The following is a 13,110-nucleotide window of genomic DNA, read 5'->3' on the forward strand; positions in this document are numbered from 1 at the left end:
GCAGATTGTTAGAATCTATGTACATTCATGTTGAATTCAAGTAATTGCCAAAGTTTTGCTTATTGAATATGTTTAAATTTTTATTATCTGCTACTCTTGCATTTGCCCCTGTTATAAATACTTGCTGATTGTAAAGCCAATTAAAAACAGAGGAAATTTGTTGGACTCCAGAATTCTTGTCAGGGTGTCAATATACCCCATTTAATTATTGCGTCAACCAAAATCAACAAAACCAAAAATATATAGATAATCTATTACACAATTTTTGTCCTCCAGCCTCTAATTTTAAGAGATATTGATTTTGTTTTCTATCAAGTATATGCAAAATTTAAAATTGCAAAAACAAAACTACATAGTTGTCAACAAAATCCAAGTTTTTTGGGTTTTAATTTTCTTCTACAATCTGAATAAAAGGCTTATTTATTTGATTAAACAAGCAAAAGTTGAATACATAGCATATCAAACTTCCACTAAACAAAGGTTATCTATTAAGAAAGATAATCTGAAGATACAAGGCTTATTTGTTTGATTAAACAAGCAAAAGTTAAATACATGGCACATAAAACTTCCACTAGATAAAGATTGTCTATTAAGGAAGAAAATCTGAATCCATAAACAGCCATTCTCTCCGTAGTCTTGTGATCAAGAGTACTGAGCCTGTAACCAACAACAATAAAGAGGTAATCAATAATAATTCAGTTGATGGTCCAAATATCCGTTCAAGAAAAATGTTACAGTGGGTACAAAATGCACACTTAAGGGTAGAGAATCATCGTCCCAAATTCATTATCAAAATATCACTTGAGAATAAAAGATATACATTGTATAGTTAGCAACTAGTTATATATATGAATTAGCAACAATTTACATATATGAAACCCAACTTACTTTGTCGATTATAATATAAAATTGAAGCAAAAGCTAGTATCATGGTCTTCGATTGCTCTTCACAAACATTTACTTCTTTTTCTGAATAAAATGGCTATAATAAAAAGGGATTTATAAAAAAAAAAAAAAAAAAAAGGGTAATAACTACATGCATGCATTTCCACCATTATTCATTCACATGTCTTTGATTTCACCATAATGGAAGTACTGGAATTTAATCCTAAAAGTAAATCAATGATAAAGGTAATAAATTGAAGAAAGAAAACATACACTTATATTCTATGCTGATGCCCTCTATTCCTCTGCTGCATGGTTCTATATTTTAACCACAAATATAGTATTCTTTTTGAAACTTTTCCACAGCATGAAAGTAGGCAACACTCCAAGACTTTCTCATTGACATTACCAGAAAAGGAAAAAGAATTCCTGCTACAAATCCCAATCCAACACTCAGGTAAAACCAATTATCTATGAAGCTGCCACCATTACTATTATCCTTGTGAATGGTCGATCCCTTATCTGTATCATCATCGTCTTCATCACCTGGACATTTTACATCAAGTGGACTACCACAAAGGCCATGATTTCCAACATAAGAGGATGCACTGAAATTGATCGTTTGATCGTTGTAGGTAATCTGTCAGGACCCATCCAGAATTCCTCCCCGGAACCCTAGACAAGCCCTGATCCCAGGGAAATACCACCGAACCTTCCAACGGAAAATCCAGCAGCACCTCCCCTAAGGGTAGGACTTACCAAAAATTACCTGCACTGAAAACACACTTCTAAATTCATCCCCTTATTCCTCCCACAAAACTACAAATTGATCCCACAAATTTACAGCACTTCACAACAATAACAGCAACCCAATGCATAAATAAAACATAGGTGTCCAAATAGTATACAGAGCTTTATGAAGTGCTAATCAATAGGAAATACAACAAAGATAAAAGAAATAATACAACTGAATTGAACGAGTACAAAAGTACTTCTCGAAACACGATAGCGGCGGAGAATTGGTTCGCTCCGGAAGAACGTCTACCACCCCTTGCACCTAAGGGAACGGAACTTAAAAATGTGAGATGCTAATCATCTCAATGAGTGACCCTAGCTACTGAACACTTTTAATAATAATAGTAACAAATGAGGGAATTTAATTTAATACCGACAATTAAATAAATAAATAATAATAGCAGTTGGAAATAATAATTTCCCTCAAAACTCTCACTAATCACTCCGTTGGAAATGTTCCCCTTTTAAAACATTTTCACAAAACCCGATATTCGTATTTCCCGAAAACCAAGGGATCAAACAATTTAATAAACGATAAATAAATAAACAAATAAATAAATACCCCAATATATAATTAAAATGTACTAAATTATAATAAATAATTTTTGAACACTTTTGGGGTTTGAAACTTTATCTGAAAATTATACTTGACGCACCACACCATATACCTGTGATGCCCTCCGATACCCAGCGTCCTGAGCACCGACTGGCGGGGAGATTAAAGAGAGAAACTTGCAAACGGCACTTCGGCGTCCCGACAGTACCGCTGCTGAAACCGTCATCCCGGCCAAGGAGGGAGGCGGCTGTGGCCAATATCAAACTTGTCTGCCCACGGTCCAATGGCAACCACGGGAGACATAATACTTGCGCGTTAAACCACATATACATACACCAGAACACCAATATTGTATGAATGCGTCTAAAATAATTATCAAATCAACCGTACCGTTCTTTCCAAAATTACCGTGGGAAATATACCAATTTTCACATTTACCATCCCACATATTTTCATTTAACAACCCGATACGAAAACATCGATAATCAATAAAACAATAATTTTTCTCGTAATACGAGGTTCAACAAATAAAATACCGTGGGCATAATTATAAAATTAAACCACCAATTTAAACAAATATTTTCATAAAATATTTAAACCAATTATGCCCGAAAAATAATACTTAAAACCACATACGATTATTACTGAAATATACTTTGCTCATGCATAATAAATAAATTAAATCAGAATAAAATCATAATTAAATTGCACCACATGAGCATAATTGAAATACCAATTAAACACCAATTAAATATAATTAATTGCCTAAAATATTTTTTAAAGGTGGGTCACTCACCTTAAGCACGTATATCAGCTAAGATCCTCCGCAGGATCAACTCCACTACTAGCATGCGCACCTAAAACATCCACAGTACACCAACCAAATATATTAATATTTTAATCGGGTAACTCCCAAATGGGTACCCGAGGAGCGAACACAAACGACAACTAAAAATTACGAGTGATATACCGAATCGAAGCTTGAGTGATGAGGATCACGGATTCGGTCTTACTTCCCGGAGATCAAACCCGAGGTGGCCGGAATCTCGCCAGAAAGCTTTCGGGATTCGACTCCTAAATCCTCCCAAACAATCGTGAATTGGCGGAAAAGGATGTCGGATTTGGATTCAGGAGGTCGGAATCAGTGGACAGGGACCGGCGGTGCAACTGGGTACTCTCCGGAACAGTGACTTCCGGCGAGCCGTCGCGGTCACCGGCAACCGTCGCCGGCGGCAGTGCATGCGGTGGCCGTTGGCTGAGATTGTTGGCAGTTTTGTAGATCGAGGGGAGAGGATTCCAACGGACCGACGGTGAGGCAAACGGAGGCCGGACGGCGGAGAGATCGGGGTTTGAAGATTTTCGGTGCCTCGTCGGAAAACGCTCTGATCCCCGCGCATCGGAGGTCCGGTGGCTGTGAAATTTGGTGGGTAGGCCGGAATTGAGGAGGTGATGAGGGGTGGCTGGCGCGTGTGGCCTGAAAATGGCCGGAAACTGGGCAAACGGCGGTGGCCGGCGGTGGAGGGAAAAATCACCGCCGAGCTTCGTCGGCTCGATCTGGGCGCATCCGGCGACCAACGGTCGTGAGATTTTAGGGTTTGGCTGGAAATGGGAAGGTGCTCCCGTCTGGCCGGCACGTGTAGCAAGGGTCGGCGGAAAAATTGGACGATTCCGGCGGCCGGTCGTCTCTCTCTCTCTCTCTCTCTCTCTCCTCTCTCTCTTTCTCTCTGTTCCCCAGCATTTTTGCCAAATAAAAGCCACCATGGGGGACACTGTTCATCCACGTGGACCAATCAGGTGGCGACACATGGCATTACTGTGCACTTAAGCCAGATATAATAAAATATTACGGTATCCGGCGAACTTCAAACATCCATAACCTTTTAACCAGATGTCCAATTTAAGTGTGCCGTTAGTCTATGAACTCGTATAGACGATTACTTTACAACCATACAAGTGTCAAAACAAAATTACACAACAACAAAAAGTCAACTCCCGGCACCTTTTGGACTGTTTGTACCTCGACTTGTTTTGCCCATAACTTTCAAACCGCAGCTCAGTTTTCGACGTGCTACTAGTCTACGAACTCGAGGCATCATGAACTTCGCCACGGTACCCTGGTCAACTAGAAATTCCAACTGGAACAAAAAGTCAACTTTTGACCCACTCGGTCAACGGTCAACCTCGGTCAACGTGCACGGATTCCGATGTAATTTGGGTCGGGGTGTTACAAATCTTACCAGTGAAGTCATTGTCTGATAGATTCAGATACCCCAAAAATGAGAGAGATCCCAAACTTGGAGGAATAGCACCTGAAAACTTATTGTGTGAGAGATCAAGTGATGACAATTGTGTCAACCTCGAAATGCTTTCGGGAATGTGTCCACTGATATGGTTTCTAGAAAAGTTCAGAAACACTAAGCCCAACAAATTTGTTATCTCTCCAGGAAGATCTCCATTCAAATTATTTCCCGAGAGATCTAAGCTGACAACAAGGGAGAGGCTCTTGGTGAATTCCAGATGCTGGTTTTTTGCTGTCACAACAAAATTTTCTGCATAATAGCCATTCAAACCCCCATATAAATGATAATTGTTATGGTTTTGAACTTGGGTCATAGCTTTGAGATTTCTAAAACTAGCAGGTACGCTGCCATTTAACAGATTTCCTGCAAAGTCAAAAAGCTGCATTAAGCTTAAATTTGACAGCGCCAATGGAAGTTTTCCGAAAAATGCATACGACCTCAAGCTAAGAATACTTAGATTTTGAAAACCTTCTCCAATCTATTGTGGAATTCTACCCGTTAATCTGTTGTTTCCAAGATCTAATGTCTCCAACCAAGATAAGTTCTGCAAGGACGTAGTCAGCTCTCCAGAGAACTTGTTGTCGCTTAGATGGAGCGATTTAAGCTTGCTTAGCTGACCCAAGGAGCTAGGTATGTTTCCAGACAACTTGTTCTTTGTAACACCCCATCCCAAAGTATAACGGAAATTTTCCAACTTTGACCGAGGTTGACCGTTGATCGTTGACTTTGACCGTTAACCAAGGGGTCAAAAGTTGACTTTTTGACTCGGATGGAATTCTAGGTTGACTGAGGTACCATTACAAAGTACGCATTGGCACGAGTTCGTAGACTATAGCACGTCGAAAATGGAGCTACGGTTTAAAAGTTATGAGCAAAACAAGATTGGGGTCCAAACTATCCAAGGGTGTTGGAGTTGACTTTTTATTTATGGGGAAATGAGCTTTGAATCATGCATGGTTGTGAAGTACTCATCCATACGAGTCCGTAGACTAGTGGCACATCCGATTTGGACATGTGGTTTGAAAGTTATGGACATGTGAAGTTTTCCGAATACCGTAATATTTTAATATTTTTGAACAGTGAATAGTGAAACACCACGTGTCGCAATCTCAGCCGTTCTTGTGAGTGCACAGTGGCACCCACGTGGTTTTTCTTAGGTGAGGTGGGAGAGAAGAGAGAGAAAGGGAGAGAGGAGAGAGAAAAAAAGGAGGAGAAACACCGGCCACCACCGATTGGCCATCGTCTGGCCACCGGAGGGCCACACGCGCCACCCACTGCCTCCGTCTCCTCAATTCCGACCGGCCACCCAAATCTCATGGCCAACCGGCCGGTAACGTGCCAGGATCGGAACGTTTTCCGGCGACGGCCATTTTTCCCCTCCACCATCGGCCACTGCCGTTTGACCCACTTTCGGCCGTTTTCAGGCCACACACGCCAGCCATCCCTCACCACCTCCTCGTTTCCGGCCAACCCCCAAAGTTTCATGCTCCCGGATCAGGGCTTTTTCCGGCGGCGGCACCGATTTCTTCAACTGCCGAGATCTCCACATTCCGGCCTCCATTCTTGTCACCGCCAATCTCGTTGAAACCCTCTCCCCTTGATCTACAAAACCCCCAAAAATCTTAGCCACCAGCCACCGCACAAGCCGTCGGCGGTGACAGTTGCCGGTGATCGCAATGGCTCACCGAAGAAATCACTATTCCGGCGAGTACCCAGTCACGTCTCCGGTCCCTCCCCACTAATTCCGACCCCCTGAATCCAAATCCGGTGTCCTTTTCCTCCAATTCGTGATGGTTTGGGAGAATCAAGGCTCTAAAGGCCAAGAGATTTCCGACGAGATTTCGGCCACCACCGGTCCGATCTCCGAGAAGTTAGACCAGATTCGTAATCCTCGTCACTCAAGCTTCGATTCGGTATATTATTGATCAATTTTGGTTGACGTTTGTGTTAGACCCCTCAGGTACGGATATTATTTACTCGAATAAAATATTATTTTATTTGACTGTGTGTAAATTGTTATTTTAGGAGCACGTGTAGATTGACGAATCGATCCTATGGTGGATTGTGGTTTAATTGCGTATTCCAGGTGAGTAACCCACCTTCAAAATTATTTTGGGATGTTAAGATATATATATTTTGTGTAAATTGGTTGTTTGAAAATTATGTTTGATGTGTTGAATATTTAATAAATTTATATTTGGAATTTTGGTGCCAAAATTGAATGGAATTAAATATTTGTGCATTATAAAATATTTTGGTTTAAGGAATTTGAGATTTTGGTAATTATTATCAAACTTCATTGTTGGAATATTTCATAATTAAATATTTGGTAAATATGTTTTATGTATTTGATATTAAGAGAATTTCCAGATAAATGGTATTGCTAATTTATAATGTTTTTAATATATGTTTTGGTGCCAAAATAATATATTTGGGAATCTAAAGAAATTGTGGTTTGAATTTAAAGAAACAAATGTGGGATGGTGAATTTGAAAAATGGTATAATTCCCATGATGAATTTTGGAAAATTTGTACTTTAATAATAAATTTAATAATTGGTTTTAGACGCACTCATACAGTACTGGTATTCTGTACTATATATGTGATTAGTGTGCAAGTTATAATGTCTCCCGTGAGTTCCCATTGGACCGAGGGCAGGCAAGTTTTATGTAATGCACGTCAGCCGCCCCCCTCCGTGGTCGGGATGACGGTTTCAGCAGCGGCGCTGTCGGGACGCCGAAGCGACCGTATGCAAGTTTCTCTCTTTAACGCCCCGCCAGTCCGTGCTCGGGACGCTGGGTATCGGAGGGCATCACTGATATATGGTGTGGTGCGTCAATATAAATTGTCAGATAGAAATTTCAAACCCTAAAGTGTTCTAAAATTATTTATTATATTTTATTACATTTTATTTATATTTGGATTATTTAATTATTATTTATTAAATTAATTGATTCCTTGGTTTTCGGGGAATACGAATAACGGGTTTTGCAAAAATGTTTTAAAAGGGGAACCTTTCCAACGAAGTGAATAGTGAGGGTTTTGAGAGTAAATGTTTTTTTCAATGAATTATTATTTATTTATTTATTTAATTGTTGGTATTGAGTAATTAAATTCCTGTTATTGTTATATTATTAATATTAAAAGTGTACAATAGATAGGGTCACTCACTGAGATGATTAGCATCTCATATTTCTAAATTCCATTCCCCTAGGTACAAGGATTGGTAGACGTTCGTCCAGGGCGAGCCCGACATCTCAGTTCATTGCCGAAAGTTCAAGAAGCATTTCTTCCCTTTTTCCTCTTCATCTTGTATTACTTCTTTATCTGTTATTGTATTAATTCCACATTTATTTGTATAATGCTCCGTTTACTGTATTGGACACATTTTATTAAATATTACATTAATTCCTTGTTATTCTTTTGGAGTGCTGCAAATTGTGGAAATATATTGTAGTAACGTGGGAGGAATAAGGGGATGTATATAGAAGTGTGTTTTCAGTGCAGGAAATTTGTGGTAAGTCCAACTCTTTAGGGGAGGTTCTGCCAGATTTTCCATTGGAGGGTTCGGTAGAGTTTCCCTGGGATCAGGGCTTGTCTAGGGTTCTGGTGAGGAATTTTGGACGGGTCCTGACATTCTTACTCAGGTCTAATACCTCTAGAGAAGTACAATTCCCAACGCTTGATGGAATATTTCTCATTAAGTTGTTACTCAAAAGATCAATAGCATAAATACCAGTAATTTTACCTATAGAAGGTGGGATTTCTCCACTTATCTGGTTGTCAGAAAGAAATAGGAAGTTCAAATATTTACCGAACGAAATGTTATTTGGAATGGTACCGGAAAATTTATTTTTTGATAGATTAATGATCCAAAAGTCGCCACTCAGAATATGAATGGCTCCCCTGAAGCTGTTTGAGCTTAAATAAAAATGTGCCATTGTCTAATGTTGGAGCATAGTTTAAATGACTTGGTAACTGACCGTCTCGTTGATTATTGGAAATATTCAATGTGGATAGGTTAAGAAAATGTTCCCAAAACCAGTAGGGTACGGAACCAGAAATACTTGTATTTGACAAATTCAAATATGTGAGTTCTTTTTGTGACTTAAGCCAAGAAGGAAATGAAGGACCATGCAGCATGAATCCATAAGAAGAGTCTCAACTTGGAAAGGGGGAACCCAATTGGAATTGACAGCCAAGGTAAAAGAGCTTGAAGACAAATCTAAAACACATAGCATTTCAAGCTTTAAAAAATGTGTTTTAGTAACTGTGCGTGTCAAACGATTGGAAGAAACATCTAGGAAAGACAACTTAGAAAGTTGTCCCAAACTTTTTGGGAGGGTCCCATTTAGTTCATTGTTGTTTAGGTTCAGATAGGTAAGCTTTTGCTGCAATATTCCAATAGAGGCTGGGATGGGACCGCACAGAGAGTTACCGGAGGACAAATCAAGCTCAACGAGATTCGCAAGCTGAGTCAGCCACTCCGGTAGTTTACCAACCAAATGATTGTTTGGCAAGTTCAACACCTGCAGACTGGGCAGTGGCTTCCTAGAAAGGCAATTTTCAATTCCTTCAAGGAATTTTGGCAAAGTTCCTGTCAAGTTATTTTTTCCTATATTAAAATAGACCAGGTTGCAAAGTTTACCAATAGAGCTTGGAATCCCACCCTTAACATTATTGGAAAAAAGATTTAAGAAAGAGAGAAATGTCATGTTTCCAATGGAGGCAGGAAGCTTCCCATGCAGGCTAATGGATTCCAAGTCAAGATCTTGTATCTTCTCCCATCTACCCCCCAACAGTTGATGTCAACTTGCTGTAAGATCATTGTGACCAAGATATAAAAACTACAAATTTGGAAGGTCACTAAAACCAAGTGGAATTCTTCCAAAGAATCTACCACTGTTTAAATCCAAAGTAACAAGGCTGCTAATATTAACAAGCCAATCAGGTATTTTTGAATTCAAGTCATTAGACCTAAGACCTAGGAAAACAAGTTAAGTTAAATTTACAAAGGTAAGACGAGGAATGGAACCAGATAAGCTACAATCAGATAGATGCAACTCGGTTAAGGATGAGAACTTATTTAGTTTCATAATCCAATGTGATCCTACATTTGAAAGATCAACTGCATCCATGTCAAGATGCTTAAGAGAAACAAGACCTGTTACCCAATCAAGATTATCAACGTATAAACCCGAATGCCATTCCAAAGTCATACTATTATCAAGATCAAAATACTGCAAGCTAGAAAGGTTCCCTAAATTTTGAGGAATTGCACCACTAAACCCAGCATTTGAAAGGTTTAGATATTGCAAATTTTTTAAAGATCCAAGAAATTCAGGAATTGGGTTGTCAATGAATGCATTTAAACTCAAGTCCAAATGTCTCAAGGACTTCAGTGTCATCAATGGAGGACTTATATCCCCACTGATAGTAGGGTGTACATACCTGCCAAAAAACTGAAATCCGTCTTGATGTGGATCACGGAGATCAACTGCAATAACAGCTCCAGATGTGTTATCACAACTTATTCCCCACCATTGGCAACAGTTGCTTCCCTTCCATGAAGAAAGCCGGTTTGCAGGATCATTAAGACCATTCTTGAAGTCAATGAGAGCTTCTTGATCCGACTCCCAGCAATTCATCAAGTGAGCATTTGTGTTGGGAAGAAATTCTCTTGTCATTAAGCAGAGAAGCAGTAATATAAATGGAAGCCCTGTAATTGTTTCCATTAAAGGTACAGCCTTTATGCCAGAATCCATGAAGGGAATTCAATATAAACTGTGTTTTTGTGAAGAGGGAGAAGAAACTTTGAATTGAAAGTAATAGATAAAAAATGTAACCTAGTGGCTGTATTTATGCATGAAAAAAGTTATTGCTAATAATATAAAATTGCCAAAAGCACCATCTTACTGACCCCAGCAGAAACTGGTCTGGACTTGGCTCTCCATTGCTGTTCCATGGTGATGATAAATAATATAGACACGTTACTGAATCTGGAGACAAGCAGGTCATTTTTCCAAGTCAATGTGGAAGCCACTGAGAAAATGTCTTCTTTTCTTTCTACTTGGCTATCTTGGTAAAAAGTCTTTGCCACCTTTTATTCAGAAAAGAATAAAATATAACAAAATTGGATATAAACAGGTCTATATAACTTGTTTATGTAGATAATAATGATCAACAACTTCATTTTTCCAAATTTGTTCCAATTTATTCCACAAAAGGCTTACTTTAATAATAAGATTTGGCATATAGTTGGAATTTGTCGCATCCTAATTCAATACCCTTTTGATTTTTCAATCATGTTCTCCCTCTTTCTTTCTCTGTTGCTTTATCTGCAAGTTGATGACAATTTGGAAAGCCCGACAGAGTGATTTTAGGCGAGTAAAGAGGCGTAAAATTGGATTAAAATAGAGGGTAACTAGATCCATCCTTTAAAGCATTTTATAGTTTATTTATAGTGCATGGTATTTGAAGCTTATTTTCTTCAGGAGTTGTGTTATAATCATCTAGCTTTTGCCTTTCATAATAAAGGTTACCATATAAACTTTTCATTTTCACGACCCCCTTCATTTATAATCGACCACAATAAGAACCTTGGCAATTTTTAAAAAATGAATGATTCACAGCTATGTACATGGTAACTACCACCCAAACTACTTTCCTATCGTCAGAATTTTCATAGAATAAGATAATAAAAGTTATTTATCTTTATGTATATTAGCTGTTATAAAATATATCTTATAATGCACTTTAATAGAAGCCCTGTAATTGTTACCATCAAAGATAGACACTTCATGCCAGAAACCAGAAATGAAATTGAAAAATAAACTGTGTCTTGGTGAAGAATGAAGAAGCATTCTTATATAAGAACAAACTTCCAATTAACCAACAATATTATGAAAATATAGGAAATTTCGATTGAATAAGAAACCAAAATATGAACAACTTTTGAGGAAGCCACGGAAAAATTCAAGATCTGGTAAAGCTAATTAGTCCATTTTTCCTTTTCAGATTTTCCGTAGTCTCATGGTAAAATATAGTTAAAATTGTCAAAAAGTGTGGAAAATTATTTATAGGTATAAAATAAAACTAAGCATGCCTTTCACCTTATATATTCACATAATATATTTCTTCATGATATAATTTCTACAAGTTGGAAAGGAAGATAAAAATTCTTTTACAATACTACATACCATATTATATGTTTCAGCCGATCATGGTCTTCTCCCTACAACTTGAATTGATACATATTTCTCTTCTATATTTTTGAACCATGCATGTTGAAAAGTCTATGGGAATCTAGTATTGTAAAATTATATATAAAAGTAATCATTTTCTAGTCTTTGATGAAAATAGTATTTTATTATAATAATCAAATAGAAGCTATTTTATTATAACAGTATTTTATTATAATAATCATTTTCAAGGCAAGTATATCTCTTTACCAAGTCAGTGATAAAAGCAATTCTCTCGTCCTGATATTCATATATAAATTTCTTTTTCGATCTTAGCTCCCTTCGCGGCAGACAAGAATAAAACTATAGCAAAAAGTGGCTAAAAAGCAAGTCATTTTGGTTGTTTAATATAGATAATAGTGATAATCAGATTCATTTTTTCCAAATTTGTTGAAATTTATTCCATGAAAGGCTTGCTTTAATGATGACATCTGCAATAATAGTTTGAAGATGTTGCATCCTTAACTTTGGATTATTCAACCTGGTTTCTCTCTCTCTCTCTCTTTGCAGGGTAATTGGTGCCACTTTCTTCCTTAAAGTCAAATTTTGCTCGAGATTTTGTCCTGAAGTGCCAAAACATGATCAGTTTAAGGACTATATTTGTGTAAGCAAAATTTCGGATAAGGGCCACTATGCAAGCATAATTCAAGTTCAGGGACAAAGTACGTGAATGTCTGAAAAATTAGATATCCAAACCAACTAAGAATGCATTATTAAGATTTAAAAAAAAAAAAAAAAGATAGTCTTTAAAACTGTTGTTTAATAAGCAATACAAAGCATGTCAATATCTGATTCAGTATTATTAAGGGGATGATCACATTATGCTGATAAATGCTTAAGTTATGTGGAAATTTAAAAAATGAGAAAACTAACTGAAGATGGATCTAGAAACCAAATTTTTGTTTATCACATCATTTTTATGCATGTATAGTACTCAGTCTGTAGACCGTAGGCAATATTATAACTAGCTGTTCGTGATTCTAAGAAGTAAAGACTACTTAACAAGCCATTTATTGACAAGTATTTCTTGAAACAGTTATAAACAGAAAAGTTTGTTAGGGTGGAGTGAAACTTGACAAAATATATAGAGCATTAAAGGCTATTTGTTTTAATATTTTTCATCAATCTGCAAGCATTGAGACTATTTAAAAGTCGTATTTCAGCAGAAGTTCTCTCCTCCAATATCAAATAAAACACTCAAGTCTGATTAATTCCCCTTAAAATCTTTGGAGAAAATAATTTTTTTTTCAAGAGCTATATATATATATATATATATAATGTGCGGCAAACGTAATAAATTTTTTTCTTTTAAAGTTTCTTATCAGATGTAAGA

The 13,110-nt window shown here is 37.4% G+C and overlaps 1 protein-coding gene across 1 annotated transcript; it reads right to left on the reverse strand.

Moving 5' to 3' along the window:
* Positions 1-642: 642 nt before the first annotated feature.
* On the reverse strand, positions 643-10,611 carry LOC107429160 (receptor-like protein 35). Its single transcript, XM_060814911.1, has 7 exons — positions 10,457-10,611; positions 9,584-10,255; positions 9,437-9,520; positions 8,975-9,151; positions 4,474-4,899; positions 1,295-1,431; positions 643-657 (listed from the first exon to the last, which is right to left on the reverse strand). The coding sequence occupies exons 1-7, from the start codon at positions 10,488-10,490 to the stop codon at positions 643-645; spliced, it is 1,545 nt and encodes a 514-aa protein (XP_060670894.1). The 5' UTR covers positions 10,491-10,611.
* Between the last annotated feature and the right edge of the window lie 2,499 nt (positions 10,612-13,110).

The sequence above is a fragment of the Ziziphus jujuba genome, chromosome 2 (genome assembly GCF_031755915.1).
Source record: "Ziziphus jujuba cultivar Dongzao chromosome 2, ASM3175591v1".
In the NCBI taxonomy this organism is placed as follows: domain Eukaryota; kingdom Viridiplantae; phylum Streptophyta; class Magnoliopsida; order Rosales; family Rhamnaceae; genus Ziziphus; species Ziziphus jujuba.

Bases quoted from the DNA above. Each gene is read 5' to 3' on its own strand.
- LOC107429160 (XM_060814911.1), bottom strand. From the start codon at position 10,490: ATGGAGAGCCAAGTCCAGACCAGTTTCTGCTGGG. The intron at 9,152-9,436 runs GTAGATTCTTTG...ATTTTAATATAG, and splicing joins TACTTTGGATTTAAACAGTG to GAAAAAATAACTTGACAGGA. The intron at 1,432-4,473 runs GTAAGATTTGTA...TAAAATGTCCAG, and splicing joins ATCAGACAATGACTTCACTG to GTGATGAAGACGATGATGAT.